Source organism: Bombina bombina, chromosome 4 (assembly GCF_027579735.1).
Source record: "Bombina bombina isolate aBomBom1 chromosome 4, aBomBom1.pri, whole genome shotgun sequence".
NCBI lineage: Eukaryota > Metazoa > Chordata > Amphibia > Anura > Bombinatoridae > Bombina > Bombina bombina.
In genome coordinates, this window is record NC_069502.1 from 66094167 (window position 1) to 66119712 (window position 25546).

General features: G+C 39.7%; 1 protein-coding gene across 1 annotated transcript in view; it reads right to left on the bottom strand.

Annotated features, from left to right (window-relative positions):
• CCDC25 (coiled-coil domain containing 25) overlaps nt 1-25546 on the bottom strand; it is a 49701-nt gene that overhangs the window by 12007 nt on the left and 12148 nt on the right. The window contains exons 6-8 of the mRNA XM_053709500.1: nt 23471-23546; nt 13544-13647; nt 4031-4233 (exon numbers count right to left, since the gene is read on the bottom strand). Coding sequence (XP_053565475.1) covers nt 4031-4233; nt 13544-13647; nt 23471-23546 — 383 coding nt within the window. The remainder of the gene's footprint in view (nt 1-4030; nt 4234-13543; nt 13648-23470; nt 23547-25546) is intronic.

Below are 25546 nucleotides of genomic sequence, written 5' to 3' on the forward strand. Positions count from 1 at the left end.
ATTGCTTGCATGTGGATTCCAATTTTGGCTGGAATGTCCCTTCAAGTAAAATCTAGGAGACTACAATTTTCAGAACCTTTCATGGTGGTGTTTGTGTGTTTTGTACTATATACACTATATACTATGTACTATATACACTATATACTATGTACTATATACACTATATACACTATGTACTATATACACTATATACACTATATAATATGTACTATATACACTATACACTATATACTATGTACTATATACACTATATACTATGTACTATATACTATGTACTATATACACTATATACTATGTACTATATACTATGTACACTATATACTATGTACTATATACACTATATACTATGTACTATATACACTATATACTATGTACTATATACACTATATACTATATACACTATATACTATGTACTATATACACTATATACACTATGTACTATATACACTATATACTATATACACTATATAATATGTACTATATACACTATACACTATATACTATGTACTATATACACTATATACTATGTACTATATACTATGTACTATATACACTATATACTATGTACTATATACTATGTACTATATACACTATATACTATATACACTATATACTATGTACTATATACACTATATACTATGTACTATATACACTATATACTATGTACTATATACACTATATACTATGTACTATATACACTATATACTATATACACTATATACTATGTACTATATACGCTATATACTATATACACTATATACTATGTACTATGTACGCTATATACTATGTACTATATACACTATATACTATATACACTATATACTATGTACTATATACACTATATACTATGTACTATATACTATGTACTATATACGCTATATACTATGTACGCTATATACTATGTACTATATACACTATATACTATGTACTATATACACTATATACTATGTACTATATACGCTATATACTATGTACTATATACACTATATACTATGTACTATATACACTATATACTATATACACTATATACTATGTACTATATACTATATACACTATATACTATGTACACTATATACTATGTACACTATATACTATATACACTATATACTATGTACTATATACACTATATACTATGTACTATATACACTATATACTATGTACTATATACACTATATACTATGTACACTATATACTATGTACTATATACACTATATACTATGTACTATATACAAAACAATTTAGGAAAGAATGTATGAAAACATATTGGTTTAGTTCAGTAGTAAGCAAACATTACTAGCCAGGAAAGTAAAACCAAGCTAAATGTCTAATAAATGGAAAAGTCAGATTTCTCACTCCTCTATATTTAGTGGGAACGTTCAGGACTGCTTATAATAAGCAAGACACCAGTGGCTAAAATTTGGCAATTCTGTTTGTCATCAAGATCACTAGAAATTGGTTATGTTATTATTTATTTTAAAAGTCCAATGTATCCCCTCTAAACACCCATATCATATCATATACCCCTAGTCATGTAGCCCCTGTCAGCTACATACTCACATAAGATAAGACCCTTACTCATGCAGCTCCCCTGTCAGTCACATGCTCACATCAGATCAGACACCTAGTCTTGCAGCCCCTCTGTCAGCTAAACACACATTAGATCAGACACCTAGTCTTGCAGCCCCTCTGCCAGCTAAACACACACATCAGATCAGACACCTAGTCCTGCAGCCCCTCTGTCAGCTACATACTCACATCAGATCAGACCCCTAGTCATACTAACATCAGTAGTGGCACATAAAAAGGACAGCAGTCACACACTTTTAAATATGGATCCACTTTCTGATGATTACAAATCAATTAAATAGTGAAAGTAGATTAAAACGTAAAATTGATTTATGGTTTAAGCACAAACAAACCTCTATTGCTTGCTTGTTGACACATTCAGCTGTGTCTGTAATGGACTAATATAGTTTAGTTAAAGGGACACTGTAACCAAAATGTTTCTTTCGTGATTCAGATTGAGCATGAAATTTTAAGCAAATTTCTAATTTACTCCTATTATAAAATTTTCTTCATTCTCTTGGTATCTATTTGAAATGCAAGAATATAAGTTTAGATGCCAGCCCATTTTTGGTGAACAACCTGGGTTGTCCTTGCTGATTGGTGGATAAATTCATCTACCAATAAAAAAGTGCTGTCCAGAGTACTGAATCCAAAAAAGCTTAGATGCCTTCTTTTTCAAATAAAGATAGCAAGAGAACGAAGAAAATTTGATAATAGGAGTAAATTAGAAAGTTGCTTAAAATTGCATGCTCTTTCTGAATTGCAAAAGAAAAGTTTTGGTTACAGCGTCTCTTTAACTAAATGATGTTTTTATCAAATGTAAAAATGCAGTAGCAGTTAGCAAGTGGCTAGACAGCACACTGTTCACTATAGGTCACAAAGAGATATGCAACACAATTTTGAATATGGTTTAATCCAAGGCTTGACACATTTTCACAAAACCTAGTAGCTTAAAAATTAAGAGAACAAGAATTTTTGATTATCCATGATACAATAATGTGTTTGTGTGGGTATGTACATATTATATACACGCTATATGGCCAAAAGTATGTAGACTTCTGACCATCACACCTACATGAGCTTGTTGGACATTCAATTCAAAAACCATGGGCATTAATATGGAGTTGACCCCCTTGTGCAGGCAGAACAGCTGCAACTCTTCTAGGTAGGCTTTCCACAAGATTTTGGATGGACCTGTGGGAATCTGTGCCTATTTAGCTAAAAAAAAACATTTGAGCGGTCAGACACTAATCATGGCCGAGAAGGTTTAGCTTGTGCTACAATTCATCCCAAAAGTGTTCAGTTGAGTTGAGTTCAGTGCTCTGTGCATGTCTTGATTTCCTCTACACCAAACTGGTCAAATCATGTCTTCTTGGACCTGGCTTTGTGCATAGAGACAGTGTCATGCTGTAACAGGAAAGGATCTAGAAAGCTGGAATCACCCAATTGTCTAAAGCATTTTGTATCCTGCAGCAATAAGCTGACCATTCATTGAAACTAAGGGGCCTTATCCTGACCTTGAAAAACCGTCCCAGACCATTTTTCCCTCCTCCATTAAACTTTACAGTAGGCACTATGAATTACACTAGGTAGCGTTCTCCTGGCATATGCCAGGCCCAGATTCTTCCGTCAGACAGTAAAGTGTGACACAGCATTCCAGAGAGTTTTCACCGCTTCAGAATCCAGTGTGCTGTACACTACTTAGCATTGCACATGTTAATGTGAGGCTTGGGTACAGCTGCTAGGCCAGGAAACCCATTTCATGAAGCTACCGACACACAGTTCATGTGCTGATGTTGCTTCCAGGGGCAGTTTGGATCTCTGTAGTAAGTGATGCAACAGATGATAGGCAACTTGTAGGTAACCTCACTCTGTGAGTTTGTGTGGTCTACAACTTTGTTGCTGGCTTGTTGTTGCTCCTAGAAACTTTCACTTCACATTAACAGCACTTACACTTCAACAGGGCAGAAATTTCACAAACGGACGTAAGGCAAATGTGGCATCAAATGACAGTGCCACAGTTAAAGTCACTGAGCTCTTCCGCACAACCCACTGTACGGCCAATGTTAGCCACAAAACTTCCATAGACTATGTGCTGGATTGTATGCACCTGTTGACAATAGGTTTGGCAGAAACACAAGCACACAAACACAGACACACATAAACATTACTTTATTTATTATTCAGTGGTCTTCCCTAGAAACTATTTAATAGGCAAACCACTCGACTAAAATATTAAGGGCCAACATGAGTTAATATGAAATTTTGAAATATTTGTTGCACAAATTAACATAAAATAAATTTATGTTAAATTATGCAATTACTTTGTGCTTTGGATAGCTTAAGTTCCATTTATAAATAACAGACCATTTTATAATATTGCACAATATTAATTTGCCCCCACCGACTACTTCATTATATAACCCAGCTGCCTTAATTTCTGTGTAGAGCTGATCCCAATTACCTGAGTTCATCCATCTCTTTCTTCTTTCTCGTTTCTTCCTTCTCTTTCTTCTTTACATCTTGTATCTGGGCTTTCTTCTCGTTCCTTTCTTCCCGGTCCCGAGACTCCTTCTCTGCCGCAAGATCAGGGTGTCGTTCGTCCTTTGTCTTCTCCAAGCGGTTCAGTATTTCATTTGCCTTCTTGTCAACGGTCACACTTTTAACCTAGAAACAAGGGAAAACAAAGTGGTGAAATACCAGCCAGACATTAGAACACATTAGTAGATAAATTAACATACTGAGATACATTCACTAGCCTACAGCGCGTTTAAATGGCCATTATAGTGGAAAAAACAGAATTTATGCTTACCTGATAAATTACTTTCTCCAACGGTGTGTCCGGTCCACGGCGTCATCCATAACTTGTGGGAATATTCTCTTCCCCAACAGGAAATGGCAAAGAGCACAGCAAAAGCTGTCCATATAGTCCCTCCTAGGCTCCGCCCACCCCAGTCATTCGACCGACGGACAGGAGAAAAAACAGGAGAAACCATAAGGTGCCGTGGTGACTGTAGTTAAAGAAAGAAATTCATCAAACCTGATTAAAAAACCAGGGCGGGCCGTGGACCGGACACACCGTTGGAGAAAGTAATTTATCAGGTAAGCATAAATTCTGTTTTCTCCAACATTGGTGTGTCCGGTCCACGGCGTCATCCATAACTTGTGGGAACCAATACCAAAGCTTTAGGACACGGATGAAGGGAGGGAGCCAATCAGGTTACCTAAACAGAAGGCACCACGGCTTGCAAAACCTTTCTCCCAAAAATAGCCTCCGAAGAAGCAAAAGTATCAAATTTGTAGAATTTGGCAAAAGTGTGCAGGGAAGACCAAGTCGCTGCCTTACATATCTGATCAACAGAAGCCTCGTTCTTGAAGGCCCATGTGGAAGCCACAGCCCTAGTAGAGTGAGCTGTGATGCGTTCAGGAGGCTGCCGTCCGGCAGTCTCGTAAGCCAATCGGATGATGCTTTTTAGCCAAAAGGAAAGAGAGGTAGCAGTAGCTTTTTGACCTCTCCTCTTGCCAGAATAAACGACAAACAGAGAAGACGTTTGTCTGAAATCCTGTGTTGCTTCTAAATAGAATAGTTCCTTCTTTGAAACTGGATTCGGACACAAAGAAGGCACAACTATTTCCTGGTTCATATTCTTGTTGGAAACAACCTTTGGAAGGAAACCAGGTTTAGTACGCAAAACAACCTTATCTGAATGGAACACCAGATAGGGCGGATTACACTGCAAAGCAGATAACTCAGAAACTCTTCTAGCAGAAGAAATAGCAACCAAAAACAGAACTTTCCAAGATAACATCTTGATATCTATGGAATGTAGAGGTTCAAACGGAACCCCTTGAAGAACTGAAAGAACTAAATTCAGACTCCAGGGAGGAGTCAAAGGTCTGTAAACAGGCTTGATCCTGACCAAAGCCTGAACAAAAGCTTGAACATCAGGCACAGCTGCCAGTCGTTTGTGTAACAAGACAGATAAAGCAGAAATCTGTCCCTTTAGAGAACTCGCTGATAATCCCTTATCCAAACCTTCTTGTAGAAAGGAAAGAATCCTAGGAATTTTGATCTTACTCCATGAGAATCCCTTGGATTCACACCAACAGATATATCTTTTCCATATTTTATGGTAAATTTTTCTAGTTACAGGTTTTCTGGCTTGTACCAGAGTATCTATTACAGAATCTGAAAACCCACGCTTAGATAAAATCAAGCGTTCAATTTCCAAGCCGTTAGCTGGAGGGAAACTAGATTTGGATGTTCGAATGGACCTTGTACTAGAAGATCCTGTCTCAAAGGTAGCTTCCATGGTGGAGCCGATGACATATTCACCAGGTCTGTATACCAAGTCCTGCATGGCCACGCAGGAGCTATCAAGATCACCGAGGCCCTCTCCTGCTTGGTCCTGGCTACCAGCCTGGGAATGAGAGGAAACGGTGGAAACACATAAGCTAGGTTAAAGGTCCAAGGCGCTACTAATGCATCCACTAGAGTCGCCTTGGGATCCCTGGATCTGGACCCGTAGCAAGGAACCTTGAAGTTCTGACGAGACGCCATCAGATCCATGTCTGGAATGCCCCATAATTGAGTCAACTGGGCAAATATCTCCGGGTGGAGTTCCCACTCCCCCGGATGGAATGTCTGACGACTCAGATAATCCGCCTCCCAGTTTTCCACTCCTGGGATGTGGATCGCAGATAGGTGGCAGGAGTGATCCTCCGCCCATTTTATGATTTTGGTCACTTCTCTCATCGCCAGGGAACTCCTTGTTCCCCCCTGATGGTTGATGTAAGCAACAGTCGTCATGTTGTCTGATTGGAATCTTATGAATCTGGCCTTTGCTAGTTGAGGCCAAGCCCTGAGAGTATTGAATATCGCTCTCAGTTCCAGAATGTTTATCGGGAGAAGAGACTCTTCCCGAGACCATAGCCCCTGAGCTTTCAGGGAGTCCCAGACCGCGCCCCAGCCCACTAGACTGGCGTCGGTCGTGACGATGACCCACTCTGGTCTGCGGAAGTTCATTCCCTGGGACAGGTGATCCTGGGTTAGCCACCAACGGAATGAGTCTCTGGTCTTCTGATCTACTTGAATCACTGGAGACAAGTCTGTATAGTCCCCATTCCACTGTTTCAGCATGCACAGCTGTAATGGTCTTAGATGAATTCGCGCAAAAGGAACTATGTCCATTGCTGCAACCATCAACCCTACTACTTCCATGCACTGAGCTATGGAAGGTCGTGGAACAGAGTGAAGAACTTGACAAGCGTTTAGAAGTTTTGACTTTCTGACATCTGTCAGGAAAATCTTCATTTCTAAAGAATCTATTATTGTCCCCAAGAAAGGAACTCTTGTCGACGGAGACAGGGAACTTTTTTCTATGTTCACTTTCCATCCGTGAGATCTGAGAAAGGCCAGAACGATGTCTGTGTGAGCCTTTGCCTTTGAAAGAGACGACGCTTGTATCAGAATGTCGTCCAAGTAAGGTGCCACTGCAATGCCCCTTGGTCTTAGAACCGCTAGAAGGGACCCGAGTACCTTTGTGAAAATCCTTGGAGCAGTGGCTAGCCCGAATGGGAGAGCCACAAACTGGTAATGTTTGTCCAGAAAGGCGAACCTTAGGAACTGATGATGATCCTTGTGGATAGGAATATGTAGATACGCATCCTTTAGATCCACGGTAGTCATAAATTGACCCTCCTGGATTGTAGGTAAAATCGTTCGAATAGTTTCCATTTTGAACGATGGCACTCTGAGAAATTTGTTTAGAATTTTTAAATCCAGAATTGGTCTGAAAGTTCCCTCTTTTTTGGGAACTACAAACAGATTTGAGTAAAAAAAAAACCCTGATCTTGTTCCACAGATGGAACTGGGTGTATCACTCCCATCTTTAACTCTGAGAAATTTGTTTATTATCTTTAAATCCAGAATTGGTCTGAAAGTTCCCTCTTTTTTGGGAACTACAAACAAACAGATTTGAGTAAAAACCCATTCCTTGTTCCACGGTTGGAACTGGGTGTATCACTCCCATCTTTATCAGGTCTTCTACACAATGTAAGAATGCCTGTCTCTTTATTTGGTTTGAAGATAAGTGAGACATGTGGAACCTTCCCCTTGGGGGTAGTTCCTTGAATTCCAGAAGATAACCCTGAGAAACTATTTCTAGTGCCCAGGGGTCCTGAACATCTCTTGCCCAAGCCTGAGCAAAGAGAGAGAGTCTGCCCCCTACTAGATCCGGTCCTGGATCGGGGGCTACTCCTTCATGCTGTTTTGGTAGCAGCAGCAGGCTTCTTGGCCTGCTTACCCTTGTTCCAGCCTTGCATCGGTTTCCAAGCTGGTTTGGTTTGTGAAGCATTACCCTCTTGTCTAGAGGCTGCAGAGTTGGAGGCCGGTCCGTTCCTGAAATTGCGAAAGGAACGAAAATTGGACTTATTCTTGGCCTTGAAAGGCCTATCTTGTGGAAGGGCGTGGCCCTTACCCCCAGGGATGTCTGAGATAATCTCTTTCAATTCTGGCCCAAAAAGGGTTTTACCCTTGAAAGGGATATTAAGCAATTTTGTCTTGGAAGATACATCCGCTGACCAAGACTTTAGCCAGAGCGCTCTGCGCGCCACGAATGCAAACCCTGAATCTTTCGCCGCTAATCTTGCTAACTGCAAAGCGGCATCTAAAATAAAAGAATTAGCTAACTTAAGTGCGTGAATTCTGTCCATAACCTCCTCATACGGAGTCTCTCTACTGAGCGACTTTTCTAGTTCCTCGAACCAGAACCACGCTGCTGTAGTGACAGGAATAATGCATGAAATAGGTTGCAGGAGGTAACCTTGCTGTACAAAAATCTTTTTAAGCAAACCCTCCAATTTTTTATCCATAGGATCTTTGAAAGCGCAATTATCCTCGATAGGAATAGTAGTGCGCTTGGCTAGTGTAGAAACTGCCCCCTCGACCTTAGGGACTGTCTGCCATAAGTCCTTTCTGGGGTCAACCATAGGAAATAATTTCTTAAATATAGGAGGGGGGACAAAAGGTATGCCGGGCTTCTCCCACTCCTTATTCACTATGTCCGCCACCCGCTTGGGTATAGGAAAAGCGTCGGGGTGCACCGGAACCTCTAGGAACTTGTCCATCTTGCACAATTTTTCTGGAATGACCAGGTTGTCACAATCATCCAGAGTAGATAGCACCTCCTTAAGCAGTGTGCGGAGATGCTCTAATTTAAATTTAAATGTCACAACATCAGGTTCTGCCTGTTATCATCAGCGCCCTCCTGCTCTACAGTGTTTAAAACAGAGCAATCGCGCTTTCTCTGAAATGCAGGCATTTTGGATAAAATATTTGCTATGGAGTTATCCATTACTGCCGTCAATTGTTGCATAGTAACAAGCATTGGCGCGCTAGAAGTACTAGGGGTCTCCTGCGTGGGCAAAACTGGTGTGGACACAGAAGGAGATGATGTAGAACTATGTCTACTCCCTTCATCTGATGAATCATCTTGGGCAACTTTATTATCTGTGGCAGTACTGTCCTTACTTTGTTTGGACGCTATGGCACAATTATCACACAATTTTGAAGGGGGAGACACATTGGCTTCCATACATACAGAACATAGCTTATCTGAAGGCACAGACATGTTAAACAGGCTTAAACTTGTCAATAAAGTACAAAAAAAGTTTTAAAACAAAACCGTTACCGTCTCTTTAAATTTTAAACAGGGCACACTTTATTACTGAATATGTGAAAAACTATGAAGGAATTGTTCAAATTTAAACCATTCAAAGCATTGCATCCCAAATTTCAGACCTTTAACCCTTAAAATGAGGAAACCGGAGCCGGTTACAGTTTTAACCCCTCTACAGTCCCAGCTACAGCCTTTGCTGCAACTTTACCAAATCCAGGGGGTATACGATACCAAATGAAGAGGAGTCTTCACTGATTGACTACACTGCATGTCTGTCAAAGGCACTTAGATAAGGAGGCTGTCTGCAAAGGCTTAGATACAAGGTAATCAGAGAGGTAAAAAGCATATTAATATAACTGTGTTGGTTATGCAAAAACGGGGAATGGGTAATAAAGGGATCATCTATCTTTTTAAATAAGAATTTTTTTGGTGTAGACTGTCCCTTTAAGCAGAAAAGTCTGCCAACTGTTTGCCCCAACTGAAGTTATCTCATCTCAACAGTCCTATGTGGAAACAGCAAACGATTTTAGTTACTGTCTGCTAAAATCATCTTCCTCTCACAAACAGAAATCTTCATCTTTTTCTGTTTCAGAGTAAATAGTACATACCAGCACTATTTTAAAATAACAAACACTTGATAGTAGAACAAAAAACTACAACTAATCACCACATACTCTTAACCATCTCCGTGGAGATGCTGCTTGTTCAGCGGCAAAGAGAATGACTGGGGTGGGCGGAGCCTAGGAGGGACTATATGGACAGCTTTTACTGGGACTCTTTGCCATTTCCTGTTGGGGAAGAGAATATTCCCACAAGTTATGGATGACGCCGTGGACCGGACACACCAATGTTGGAGAAATTACATGCTCTAATTTGTAAGATCAGCGACCCTTCAATTCTGTGTGTTTAAAGGGACATAAAACCCACATTTTTTCTTTCATGATTTAGATAGAACATACAATTTTAAACAACTTTCTAATTTACTTTTATTATCATATTTTCTTCATTTTCCTGTTATCCTTTTTTGAAAAGCAGGGATGCAAGCTCAAGAGTGTGCACGTGCCTGCAGCACTATATGGCAGCAGTTTTGCAACAATGTTATACATTAGCAAGCACACTAGAGGGCAGCACTATTTCCTGTCATGTAGTGCTTCAGGCACGTGCACGCTACCTACCAAGGTATCTCTTCAACAAAGAATAACATGAGAATTAAATAAATTTGATAATAGAAGTAAATTGGAAACTTTTCAAAAATTGTATCCTCTGTCTGATGAAAGAAAAGTTTTGGGTTTAATGTCCCTTTAATCCCTGCAATGGACTGAAATACATTTATGGCTGTGCTGCTCAAAAGCAGAAACAGTCTCTGATCCAATCAGTAATCTCAAGACCAAGATGTGCAACTGCTGCTGCTGATTAGGTCCAGCCAGTTGTGTGTGTGTGTAGTGTGGGTGGTGTGTAGTGTGTGTGAGGTGTGCGCATGTGTGTATGTAGTGTGTGTGTAGTGTGTGTGTGTGTAGTGTATGTAGGTGTGTGTGGTGTGTAGTGTGTGTGTGGTGTGTAGTTGGGTGGTGTGTGGGTGTATAGTGTGTGTGTATATAGTGTGTGTGTGGTGTGTAGTGTGTGTGTGGTGTGTAGTGTATGTAGGTGTGTGTGGTGTGTAGTGTATGTAGGTGTGTGTGGTGTGTAGTTAGTGTGTGTGTGTGGTGTGTAGTGTGTGTGTGTGGTGTGTAGTGTGTGTGTGTGTGGGGGGGGGTGTAGTGTGTGGGTGGTGTGTAGTGTGTGGCGTGTGTGTAGTGTGCGTGTGTGTATGTAGGTGTGTGTGTGTGTGGTGTGTAGTGTGTGTGTAGGGGGGGGTGTAGTGTGTGGGTGGTGTGTAGTGTGTGGTGTGTATGTGTGTGTGTGTGTGTGTAGTGTGTGTGTGGGGGGGGTGTAGTGTGTGGGTGGTTTGTAGTGTGTGTGTAGTGTGTGTGTGTGTGGGGGGTGTGTAGTGTGTGGTGTGTGTAGGTGTGTGTGTTTGGGGGGAGGTTAAAAAACAGAATTGCAGGGTCACTGGTGTTAAAATGAGTCTAACAAATAACAGCATGTAATTGTTTCCTATAATGGCCCTTTAAATTATTATAAATTAGTGAGTATTTTGAGAATTCAGTAAGCACAGATAACATTTAATTTTAAAATAGAAACTCTGCTCTATATTTTGTTTGGGCATCAGATGAAAATAAAGAGATTATATAAAAATAAATAATAAAGTTAACTACATTTTGCATTGATAAATGCCATTTACACCGTGTAATTAGTCACATCACAGATACATGCAGCCCATAGGATGACCGAGACAAAAATAAAACATTGCCGTCTCATTTGACAGTCAAATGGTTAAGCATTTGTATGCAAAATCCTATATTTACAGGTAAAGCAAGCAAACCATTATGCTACTATTTGAGTCATATTATTCTGTGACTTCTGCTCCCCCTAGTGAACATATTTAGTATTTGTTTCTCTTGAATCTACAGACAGTACAATTAGTCTATAAAATCAGTCGGGTGAATTGCTAATTAAGGGCAAGATTACGAGTGGTGCGCTGTTTCGCGTGAGCAATATTGGGTTTAGCGCGGCTGTTTGCGCGTCGGAAAGGAGCCCTTGTATTATAAGTTGAAAGTAAATGTGAACGCGTGAGCGCAATCACGAGTAACCCTAGAAAGAATACCGTGACCTCAGGTTAACTTTAACGTGAAACACAAAACACATTACTTTTCTTGCTCCATTGACTTCTATGGTCGAAATATTCTAACTTCGGCATTTTGTGCTCGCCGGGTTAGCACTTGTGTGAAAAACTTTTTACTTTTAACTTGTAATATGCACTCTACCCGACGAGCGCAAAAAGCTTACTTCTAGCGCAGTTAATGCATGAGCGGGAGTGACAAATAGCGTTCCACTCATATTCTAGCCCCAAATATGCTCTAGGGAAGAACAATCTCATTTATACTTCAGGAAAGTTCTTCTCTGTGAAGAGCATTATTCAATAAAAAAAGCTGCACCCAGCCAGGTGGTAAATCACCATATAACAAACTAACAAGTTATTGAGCTGGTGTTCATTATCTTTCTGTGTGTGTTTAGTCTCCCTAAGGGAAAAGGGGGAAACTTATCTCTTCTACCCCACACTGTGTGTGTAATTCCTTCTGCTGACTATGTTTACATAGCTTTTCTATATCCTATACTGTATAATAGTTTTTCCCTGAATGTATTCCCAATGACCAGAGTATAAAATATATGGAGAAATTGCCTTTGCAGGATTATTTGTGTATATGAAATAAGTGGTTTTGTGCTTTGAAACAACAAAAACCTATTAAAATGGGTTGAGCTTGCAGTTAAAGTCAGATCTGTTTATTTTATCACTTTGTGTACACACACATGCTTCTATATATTATATCATTCTGTAAACCAAAGCTCAATACTTAGAAAAAACAATGGAACATTAAAATGTCCTTGCTTATCTATTCTACACTCAACTGGGAGTGTAATTTCCTCTGCTGGCTATGTTTACATAGCTTGTCAATAGCCTATACTTTACTATATTAACTTTGAGTAAATAAGGCTAAACAATTTAATACACTTGAGCAGGAGAAAAAAAGTGGGTAAAACTGTGCCTTTAAGTATTGAAATGGGGATAACAACAGGCAAGATCAGCTATTTTAAATGACAAAATCAAGGTAACATTTAAAGGGACAGTAAAGTCAAAATTAAACTTTAATAGATTGGATATATCATGCAATATTAAACAACTTACCAATTTACTTCTATTATCAATTTGCTTAATCTTCTTGGTATCTTTTGTTAAAGAGTGATCCTAGGTGAGCTCAGGAGCGTGCACGTTTCTTTAGCCACCTGGCAGTAAGTATTTGCAACATTGTCTACAGAAATGTTAGAGCCTAGGAATATGCACATGTCTTTAGCACTCTATGGCAGCAGTGTTTGCATGGATTTACAACATTGCTATAAACATTGCTGCAAACACTGGTGCCAGATGGCTAAAGACGTGCACGCTCCTGACTTCACTTACTATTACTCTTTAACAAAGCATACCAAAAGAACAAAGCAAAACTTATAATAGTTGTTTAAAATTTCATGCTCTATCTAAATCACCAAAGTTTAATTTTGACTTTACTGTCTCTTTAAAGTTCAACATTTTTGACGACACTGCACTTCTCAAAACACCTTTGTGCATAAATGTAAGCTCCCTTGTAATTACATAGATATAGAACATAGCATACACTGCACACCGAGTATAAAGAACTCATTACATCTTTCTGCCGGTGAAATCCTATCTGGCCAACATCCATGTCTCCCGTTTTCCTCAAGTTGGCCCACGGTGTGTAGACAACATTAATATTGTTCATTTTGCAACCTGTAAAAGGGAAGAGCAAGTTTGTGAAGCTAGTTCCTAACATAAAGGGACACACATGTATATTCAAATCGCATCTCAATATGACATTATTTTACATGCACTAATACAGTTGTAAAACAGAAGAGAGTTTCTCCTACCGCTTGTAGCAGGATGGGGTTAATCATTTAATATTTACATTGTGTCCTTGATATTTTGAGATGCTACTGAGCGACATGTGCAGCTGACTTACAGATAGTGAGGTTAACACATATACATTATTATCATGGCTTAAAAATTGCATATTATGTTACAGTATCTCACAAAAGTGAGTATACCCCTCACATTTGTGTAAATATTTTATTATATCTTTTCATGTGACAACACTAAAGAAATGACACTTTGCTACAATGTAAAGTAGTGAGTGTACAGCCTGTATAACAGTGTGAATTTGCTGTCCCCTCAAAATAACTCAACACACAGCCATAAATGTCTAAATCGTTGGTAACAAAAGGGAGTACACCCCTAAGTGGAAATGTCCAAATGAGCCCAAAGTGTCAATATTTTGTGTGGCCACCATTATTTTCTAGCACTGCCTTAACCCTCTTGGGCATGGAGATCACCAGAGCTTCACAGGTTGCCACTGGAGTCCTCTTCCACGACGACATCACGGAGCTGGTGGCTGTTAGAGACCTTGCACTCCCCCACCTTCCGATTGAGGATGACCCACAGATGCTCAATAGGGTTTAGGTCTGGAGACATGCTTGGCCAGTCCATCACCTTTACCCTCAGCTTCTTTAGCAAGGCAGTGGTCATCTTGGAGGTGTTTGGGGTCATTATCATGTTGGAATAATGCCCTGCGGCGCAGTCTCTGAAGGGAGGGGATCATGCTTTGCTTCAATATGTCACAGTACATGTTGGCATTCATGGTTCCCTTGATGAACTGTAGCTCCCCAGTGCCGACAGCACTCATGAAGGCCCAGACCATGACACTCCCACCACCATGCTTGACTGTAGCCAAGACGCACTTGTCTTTGTACTCCTCACCTGGTTGCCGCCACACACACACACATGACACCATCTGAACCAAATAAGTTTATCTTGGTCTCATCGGACCACAGGACATAGTTCCAGTAATACATATATCTTTTCATGTGACAACACTGAAAAGCACTGCTTGTCTTCAGCAAACTGTTTGCGGGCTTTCTTGTGGATCATCCAGCCATGCAGACCAATTTGATGCAGTGTGCGGCGTATGGTCTGAACACTGACAGGCTGAGCCCCACCCCTTCAACTTCTGCAGCAATGCTGGCAGCACTCATACGCATATTTTCAAAAGACAACTTCTTGATATGACGCTGAGCACGTGCACTCAACTTCTTCGCTCAACCATGGCGAGGCCTGTTCTGAGAGGCAGCTGTCCAGTGAAACTGCTGTATGGTCTTGCCCACCGAGCTGAAGATCAGTTTCAGGGTCTTGGCAATCTTCTTAGAGCCTAGGCCATCTTTATGTAGAGCAACAATTCTTTTTTTTTTAGATCCTCAGAGAGTTCTTTGCCATGAGGTGCCATGTTGAACTTTCAGTGCCCAGTATGAGAGAGTATGAGACCTTGTAACACTAAAGAGCCACATGACACCGGGGAGGGAAAATGGCTAATTGGGCCCAATTTGGACATTTCCACTTAGGGGTGTACTCACTTTTGTTGCCAACGGTTTAGATATTAATGGCTGTGTGTTGAGTTATTTTGAGGGGACAGCAAATTTACACTGTTAAACAGGCTGTACACTCACTACTTTACATTGTAGCAAAGTGTAATTTATTCAGTGTTGTCACATGAAAAGATATAATAAAATATTTACAAAAATGTGAGGGGTGTACTCGCTTTTGTGAGATACTGTATATGCATGGGTGTTAAAGGGCCATAATACCCAAATGTTTAAACACTTGAAAGTGATGCAGTATAGCTGTAAAAAGCTGACTAGAAAATATCACCTGAACATCTCTATGTAAAAAAGAAAGATATGTTACCTCAAAAGTTCCTCAGTACCTCCCATTGTAAAGGACTTCTAAGCAGCATTTTAGTATGTCTGTCCTGGGACAGCTGAAAGGATAAGCCTTGTGAACTCTCATATTATTTCACCAATCAGGTAAAGGAAGCTTACTATGAAATCTCATGAGAGTTAAGTCAAATCTCATGAGATCACAGTAAGAGTTAATGACCTCAGCACTGCTGATGCTGATTGGCTGCTGTTCATTTCTTCATTTTTTTTTTTTTTTTACCTGCAGCTGGGAGCAGCTGAGTATAACTTTTTACACAGAACTTACTCTGCTGAGCTGAGGAGATTGTGAGGTAAAATATCTTCCTTTTTTACATAGAGATGCTCAGGTGATATTTTCCTGTCAGCTTTTTACAGTTATACTGCATTAGTTTCAAGTGATTTAGCATATGAGTATTATGTCCCTTTAAATTGAGACATGTAAAAGCTTGTAAATCCGCAAATCTGGTGGACTTAAAGGGACAGTCAAGCCCAAAAAAAAACTTTCATGATTCATGATGAATTTTAAACAACTTTGCAATTTACTTCTAGCACCAATTAAGCTTTGTTCTCTTGGTATTCTTAGTTGAAAGCTAAACCTAGGAGGTTCATATGCTAATTTATTAGACCTTGAAAGCCGCCTCTGTATTTGAGAGTTTTTCACCACTAAAGGGCATTAGTTCATGTGTGTCACATAGATAACTGAGCTCATGCACGTGAATTTACCGAGGAGTGAGCACCGATTAGCTAAAATGCAAGTCTGTCAAAAGAACTGAAATAAGGGGGCAGAGTCTGCAGAGGCTTGGATAAAAGGTAATCACAGAGGTTAAAAAGTATATTAATATTACTGTGTTAGTTATGCAAAACTGAGGAATGGGTAATAAAAGGGATTATCTATTTTTTTAAAAAACAAAAAAATCTGGTGTTGACTGTCCCTTTAACCCCTTAACGACCGAGGACGTGCAGGGTACGTCCTCAAAAAAAAGGCAGTTAACGCCTGAGGACGTACCCTGCACGTCCTCGGTGTGGAAAGCAGCTGGAAGCAATCCTGTTTGCTTCCAGCTGCTTTCCGGTTATTGCAGTGATGCCTCGATATGGAGGCATCCTGCAATAAACCTTTTGAAGCCATCCGATGCAGAGAGAGCCACTCTGTGGCCCTCTCTGCACCGGAGATCGGTGGCTTCCTTCGTTGGTGGGTGGCGGCCATCGATGGCCCTGGAGATGTGGAGGGGGGCGGGATCGTGGGCGGGGATGCCCGGGGGCGCGCACGGACGCGCACGCGTGCACGGGGAGGGAGCGGGTGGGAACCGCTACACTACAGAAAAAGGGCAATCAGTTGAAAAAAGTAAAAAAAAAAATACAATCAATGAGGTGGTGGGGGGGGGGGGGTTGGGGAAGCTACACTACAGAAAAAGGGCAATCAGTTGAAAAAAGTAAAAAAAAAAATACAATCAATGAGGTGGTGGGGGTTTGTGGTGGTGGTGGGGGGGGGGGTTTGGGGAAGCTACACTACAGAAAAAAAAAAACTAAGAAAAAAAAAAAGCCCTTTTTTGTGCAAGCTGGGTACTGGCAGACAGCTGCCAGTACCCAAGATGGCCCCCAATAAGGCAGATAGGGAAGGTTACAGAGCTGTTTTGGGGGGGATCAGGGAGGTTGGAGGCTAAGGGGGGTCCTACACAGCAGAAGAATTATTATTATTTTTTTTAAAAAAAACCTAAACCCCCAAAAAGCTTTTATTTTAGTACTGGCAGACTTTCTGCCAGTACTTAAGATGGCGGGGACAATTGTGGGGTGGGGGAGGGAAGGGAGCTGTTTGGGAGGGATCAGGGGGTCTGATGTGTCAGGTGGGAGTCTGATCTCTACACTAAAGCTAAAATTAACCCTGCAAGCTCCCTACAAACTTCCTAATTAACCCCTTCACTGCTAGCCATAATACACGTGTGATGCGCAGCAGCATTTTGCGGTCTTCTAATTACCAGAAAGCAACGCCAAAGTCATATATATCTGCTATTTCTGAACAAAGGGGATCCCAGAGAAGCATTTACAACCATTTGTGCCATAATTGCACAAGCTGTTTGTAAATGATTTCAGTGAGAAACCTAAAATTGTGAAAAATGTAACGTTTTTTTTTTTATTTGATCGCATTTGGCGGTGAAATGGTGGCATGAAATATACCAAAATGGGCCTAGATCAATACTTTGGGTTGTCTACTACACTACACTAAAGCTAAAATTAACCATACAAGCTCCCTACAAGCTCCCTAATTAACCCCTGCACTGCTGGGCATAATACACGTGTGGTGCGCAGCGGCATTTAGCGGCCTTCTAATTACCAAAAAGCAATGCCAAAGCCATATATGTCTGCTATTTCTGAACAAAGGGGATCCCAGAGAAGCATTTACAACCATTTGTGCCATAATTGCACAAGCTGTTTGTAAATAATTTCAGTGAGAAACCGAAAATTTGTGAAAAAATTTGTGAAAAAGTGAACGATTTTTTGTATTTGATCGCATTTGGCGGTGAAATGGTGGCATGAAATATACCAAAATTGGCCTAGATCAATACTTTGGGATGTCTTCTAAAAAAAAATATATACATGTCAATTGATATTCAGGGATTCCTGAAAGATATCAGTGTTCCAATGTAACTAGCGCTAATTTTGAAAAAAAGTAGTTTGGAAATAGCAAAATGCTACTTGTATTTATGGCCCTATAGCTTTCAAAAAAAGCAAAGAACATGTAAATATTAGGTATTTCTAAACTCAGGACAAAATTTAGAAACTATTTAGCATGGTTTTTTTTGGTGGTTGTAGATGTGTAACAGATTTTGGGGGTCAAAGCTAAAAAAAGTGTGTTTCTTTCCATTTTTTCCTCATATTTTATAAAAAATTTTATAGTAAATTATAAGATATGATGAAAATAATGGTATTTTTAGAAAGTTAATTTAATGGCGAGAAAAACGGTATATAATATGTGTGGGTACAGTAAATGAGTAAGAGGGAAATTACAGCTAAACACAAACACCGCAAAAATGTAAAAATAGCCTTGGTCCCAAACGGACAGAAAATGGAAAAGTGCTGTGGTCATTAAGGGGTTAAAAAAGTGACACTAAACCCAATTTTTATTCTTTCATGATTCAGATAGAGCAGGCAATTTTAAGCAACTTTCTAATTTACTCCTATTATCATTTTTTCTTTGTTCTCTTGATAGCTTAATAGCCAGCCCATTTTTGGTTCAGAACCTAGGTTATGCTTGCTTATTGGTTAGCTAAATGTAGCCATCAATAAAGCAAGAACTATCCATGGTGCTGAACCTAAAATGGGCCTGCTTAACATTCCTGATTTTTAAATAAAGATAGCACGAGAATGAACATAAATTGATAATAGTTTATATATACATATAGTTTAGTGTCCCTTTAATGATAGAGCTGTTGCATCTTATCCTTCGTCTAAATATATTTCAGCTGGCTGCCTGCATTTTGCTAATCAACTGTTAACTGAAACAAAGTATCATTTTTAAAAATATGTAAAATAAATTTTTAAAAATAGTTTAACGTACATCAGAGTTAAAAGTATACTGGGGCTATACAGTATCTAAATATTTTTTTTAAATCACTTTGCAGTGCAATGTCTCTTATACAAATCTAAAAATAAAATAAAAATGAACAAAATATTCTTAACCACATATTATATGTTGGAACATCTATTCATGTAGAAAATAGTTTTACTCACAAATGTAATACTATTAATATTAACTTGAAAAACAGACAAATTAAAAGGGACATGAAAACCCCCCAAAATATATTTCCTGATTCAGAAAGAACATGCAACTCTAAACAGCTTTCTAATTTACTTTTATTATCAAATTTTCTTTGTTCTCTGTATCTTTTGTTGAAAAGCATGGAGGTAAACTAAGGAGCATGCATGTGTCTGGAGCACTGTCCGCCGCAGCTCGCCTCTGTCGGGCTGAATTCCGTTAGCGGAATTCAGCATTGCGCAAGAGCGTTATTTTGCGCCCTTGTGCAACACTGCCCCCTGCCTGCACACAGGCAGGAGCTGTCAATCTCACAGTCGGATAAGACCGGGAGATTGAAATTTTCCACCTCCACCTAAGAGGAGGTATGATAAACGCTGCTTGCTAAATACTGACAGCAGGTTCTCTTGTGTCTGATGACAGCTGCTTGCTAAATACTGACTGCAGGTTCTCTTGTGTCTGATGACCGCAGCCTGCAGGTTCTCTTGTGTCTGATGACCGCAGCCTGCAGGTTCTCTTGTGTCTGATGACCGCAGCCTGCAGGTTCTCTTGTGTCTGATGACCGCAGCCTGCAGGTTCTCTTGTGTCTGATGACCGCAGCCTGCAGGTTCTCTTGTGTCTGATGACCGCAGCCTGCAGGTTCTCTTGTGTCTGATGACCGCAGCCTGCAGGTTCTCTTGTGTCTGATGACCGCAGCCTGCAGGTTCTCTTGTGTCTGATGACCGCAGCCTGCAGGTTCTCTTGTGTCTGATGACCGCAGCCTGCAGGTTCTCTTGTGTCTGATGACCGCAGCCTGCAGGTTCTCTTGTGTCTGATGACCGCAGCCTGCAGGTTCTCTTGTGTCTGATGACCGCAGCCTGCAGGTTCTCTTGTGTCTGATGACCGCAGCCTGCAGGTTCTCTTGTGTCTGATGACCGCAGCCTGCAGGTTCTCTTGTGTCTGATGACCGCAGCCTGCAGGTTCTCTTGTGTCTGATGACCGCAGCCTGCAGGTTCTCTTGTGTCTGATGACCGCAGCCTGCAGGTTCTCTTGTGTCTGATGACCGCAGCTTGATAATTACTGACTGCAGGTTCTCTTGTGAGGCAAAGCCTTTGATAAATCGAGCCCAATATGGCAGGTGTTTTGCAAGAATGTTATCCATTTGCAAGAGCACTAGATGGCAGCACTATTTCATGTCATATAGTGATCCAGACCCCTACCTAGGTATCTCTTCAATGCAGAATATCATGGAAATGAAACAAATTTCATAATAGAAGTAAAATGGAAACTTTTTAAAAATTGGATGATCTGTCTGAATCACAAAGAAAAATTTAAAGAAAAAAATATATACGGAAAATGGCACTTTACTGTCTGTTTTTTAGTCAAACATATTTAGCTTACAATACATTTAGTCTTCTAAATAAACTAAATCAGATGTGGGAACAAAAAGTGCAAACAGCCCCCCCCCCCTAGCTCGCCAGTCATGCTTGTTTATATGAAGTCTCATTTAGTTTAGGGTGGATTGTAGCCAAATCATACTCAGGTCCCAAGCCGAGCCAGCTACATACAATGACAATATGCAGTAGCACGTCACTGTCACCACGGGGCTAATGTGGGGATGTCACATGCAGTAGCACGTCACTGTCACCACGGGGCTAATGTGGGGATGTCACATGCAGTAGCACGTCACTGTCACCACGGGGCTAATGTGGGGATGTCACATGCAGTAGCACGTCACTGTCACCACGGGGCTAATGTGGGGATGTCACATGCAGTAGCACGTCACTGTCACCACAGGGCTAATGTGGGGATGTCACATGCAGTAGCACGTCACTGTTACCACAGGGCTAATGTTGGGATGTCACAGAGACGTCAGAAACGCATATGAAGGAGCAGCATGTAAACATGTGAAACAAAAGTGCTCACCTAAAGAAACAAGTTATTAAAGGGACATTCCAGCCAAACCTGAAGTGCACTTCAGATCATTTATATAGCAGCATTTTTGCAATATACTTGTGTTAGCTTTTATTAAGAGCATCAGTTTTAGTGCCAGCTTTTACTGTGCATATACACATAAATATATACATATGCTCTATGCATCAGCATTTTAAATAGTGTGTCTGCTCAGAGTCTACCGTATATTTTATTGCGGGGCTCTCTGAGGGGGCACACTGCTAAAGATGCTGGTGCATGAAGCATATCTACATATGCTTCACACCTACATGCACAGTAAAAGCTCTCACTGAAAACATTGATAGATTTTATTAAGATCATTTTTGCAAATACATATGTGAGCCTATGAGCCTTCGTAAGAGCCGACTACAACAGTGCAACTCTCGGCAGGGCCCTCTACCCATTTAATCCCTATAATGTTATCTTGTATACCGCCTATGTTTATAGCGCTGGGGAATCTGTTGGCGCTCTACAAATAGCCGATGATGGTAATAATAATAATATATTACAAAATGCTTCTGTTTAAAGTGAAAGGAAGTGATGTGCATTTCAGTTTTGGTTGGGATGTCCTGTTAAACAAAAAGATTTAAATTGAAGCAAATACAGCAGTATCGCATTGCTGAGTTAGTATAAAGGGACATAAAACTTGTAGATCTGGTTTATTCAGTACAGAAGATGTCATTTTTCAAGAGGAAAAACAATACATTTAGAAATGTCTTTTTTAGATTATAACAAGAAAACAATTGACTACAATGTCCCTTTAATACATTGAAACAGCTTTTGTTTTCATGTATTTTCACAGGTCCAGCCACAGATTCAAACAGAGTGTGCTATTTTAAAAGACTTTTCAATTAACTTCTAGTATCAAATATACTTTATTCTCCTGGTATCTCTTGTTGGATAGGCATACCTAGATAGGCCCAATGCAGACATGTATTACTTAAAGGGAACGTCAACACCAGAATTTTTGTTGTTTTAAAAGATAGATAATCCCTTAATTACCCATTCCCCATTTTTGCATAACCAACACAGTTATAATAATACACTTTTTACCTCTGTAATTACCTTGTATCTAAGCCCCAGCAGACTGCCCCCTTATTTTAGTTCTATTGACAGACTTGCATTTTAGCCAATCAGAGCTGACTCCATGGTAAATTCACGTGCATGAGCTCAATGTTATCTATATGAAACACATGAACTAATGCTCTTTAGTGGTGAAAAACTGTCAAAATGCATTTAGATTAGAGACGGCCTTCAAGGTCTAAGAAATTAGCATATGAACCCCCTAGGTTTAGTTTTCAACTAAGAATACCAAGAGAACAAAGCAAAATTGGTGATAAAAGTAAATTGGAAAGTTGTTTAAAATGACATGCCTTATTTAAATCGTGAAAGTTTTTCTTGGACTCGACTGTCCCTTTAAAGCTAGCTGGACACTGGTGGCTACACAATATGATTCGTATCATTGGCTCACCAGATGTTGTCAGCTAGCTCCCAGTGCACTGTTGTATTTAAAACACAAATATATACAAGCAACGGTGCATTAATAAAGCGTTTAGTCTTTTCTGTTTTCACCGTTACGTCCCTATAACATAGGCAGTGCAAAAATCACAAACGCTGGGTTAGGTAAATACGTTTTAGAGAGTTAGAAGCAGGGAATAAATAGTCCTGTGGACATTCGTTTTTGACAATCTAATGTTGATAAGAATGAAAATTCATTAAAATTCAGTGATCGAATGTTACTTTCGTTTTCGAATGTTCATAATGAAATCGAGTATACACATTTGAAATTTCGAATGTAACATTCTATTTAACAAATACTATTCAGAAATTCAATAGTTCATGTCGTAGGGAATTTAGTAAATGGATACATAATAGATACAAATATATCAATTTGAATGTTTCTATTTCGAATATTACATTGAAAGAAAGCATTAGAAATACTATTACATTAAACGAACATTGTGCTAACATACAAAACAAACGTGTTAAAATTTGTTTACATTTTCGAATGTTGCAAAACATTCACCCATACATAGTTAGAAGATTCCCTTTAACAAACTACACAAAAAAGCTGGTTGTGAATTATTTATTTAACCGAAGCTGTTTGCAGCTGATCTTTTGCACGTACCTTGAATGCTGTTGGCTTTGACCAGCTGCGCGCAGTCTGTTAGCACATCCTTGGGAATATCATCTATCGTCTGACCCTGTACATATAGATCAAGTTAAGACAGAGCATTTTTTTATTTTCAAATAAAGGGTACAGAAGAAATGTTGCATTTAAAAGGGACAATTAAGTCAAAATTAAAAACTTTTATTATTTAGATAGATTGTGTCATTTTCCAATTTACTTCTAGTACCGTATATAATTTGCTTTATTGTCTTGGTATCATTTGTTGAAAAACATACCTAGGTAGGCCATGGAGTAGCCATCTACTACTGGGAGCTAGCTGCTAATTGGTGGCTGCAGAAATATGTCTCTTTTCATTGGGTCTCCCAATGTGTTCAGCTAGCTCCCAGTAGTGCATTATCACTCCATCAACAAAGGATTCTAAAAGAATGAAGAAAATTTGATGATGGAAATAAATTGGAAAGTTGTTTAATAAAGTATACTTTAAAACACAAAAGAAAAATATTGGATTTCCTGTCCCTTTAATGATTGTGATTATACTAATTGTCACATTCATTTACATAGATTGTTAGATGATTACAGGTGTCTAAATGTGGATAAACGTTACTACTGTTACAAATCTGCTAACTGCTAGTAGAAAGTAAACAAAATAATCCTATATACACAAAAGAATGAAAAAGACAATGAATTGTACACTGTTCTACCCCGTTTCTCGTGACTGGGGCTACAAACCCATTTATAGATCATACCTCAGATTATAACCCTGGGGCTGAAACCCCATAACCCAAACAGGCCTAAGATCAGACCAATGGACCTGCAGCCTGATTGCAAAATTACACCTTAGATCAGACCACTGAACCTACAGTTCCATAACCAGATCATTACTCATTGTCCACCTATGACTGACCTCAGACCACTGAACCTACAGTTCCATAACCAGATCATTACTCATTGTCCACTTGTGACTGACCTCAGACCACTGAACCTACAGTTCCATAACTGTCCACTTGTGACTGACCTCAGACCACTGAACCTACAGTTCCATAACCAGATCATTACTCATTGTCCACTTGTGACTGACCTCAGACCACTGAACCTACAGTTCCATAACCAGATCATTACTTATTGTCCACTTATGACTGACATCAGACCACTGAACCTACAGTTCCATAACCAGATCATTACTTATTGTCCACTTATGACTGACCTCAGACCACTGAACCTACAGTTCCAAAACCAGATCATTACTCATTGTCCACTTGTGACTGACCTCAGACCAGGCCCCTCTGTAAGTACTAGAGTCGGAGAAATCTGCTATCCTTCCTGGTATTAACACAAACATAAATGGCAGAAGGAATTAGTTTTGCAATTTAAATTGTTATGCTTAATAGTTATTGTACCCATAAGAAGCTGAATACTGTACAAAACTAATTATTTCAATCCAATAAATTGTAGTTTAAAAAAAATACATAAAATGCTTTTCCATTATTATTATTTTTCAATTTATTAAAATTTGACTCCAGCAGGTAAAATTGCTCACTGGGAAAGAGTATAAAATGATATTTAGCAGGCTATGTATGTTTAGCTGTATATGACTGGCAAGTCTGCATCAGTTATGCACAATGTATGTTTGTGCATAACTGACGCAGACTGGCCAGTCATATACAGCTAATGGATGTTTGTGCATAACTGACGCAGACTGGCCAGTCATGTACAGCTAATGTATGTTTGTGCATAACTAATGCAGACTTGCCAGTCATGTACAGCTAATGGATGTTTGTGCATAACTGACGCAGACTGGCCAGTCATATACAGCTAATGGATGTTTGTGCATAACTGACGCAGACTGGCCAGTCATATACAGCTAATGGATGTTTGTGCATAACTGACGCAGACTGGCCAGTCATGTACAGCTAATGTATGTTTGTGCATAACTAATGCAGACTTGCCAGTCATGTACAGCTAATGTATGTTTGTGCATAACTAATGCAGACTGGCCAGTCATATACAGCTAATGGATGTTTGTGCATAACTGACGCAGACTGGCCAGTCATATACAGCTAATGGATGTTTGTG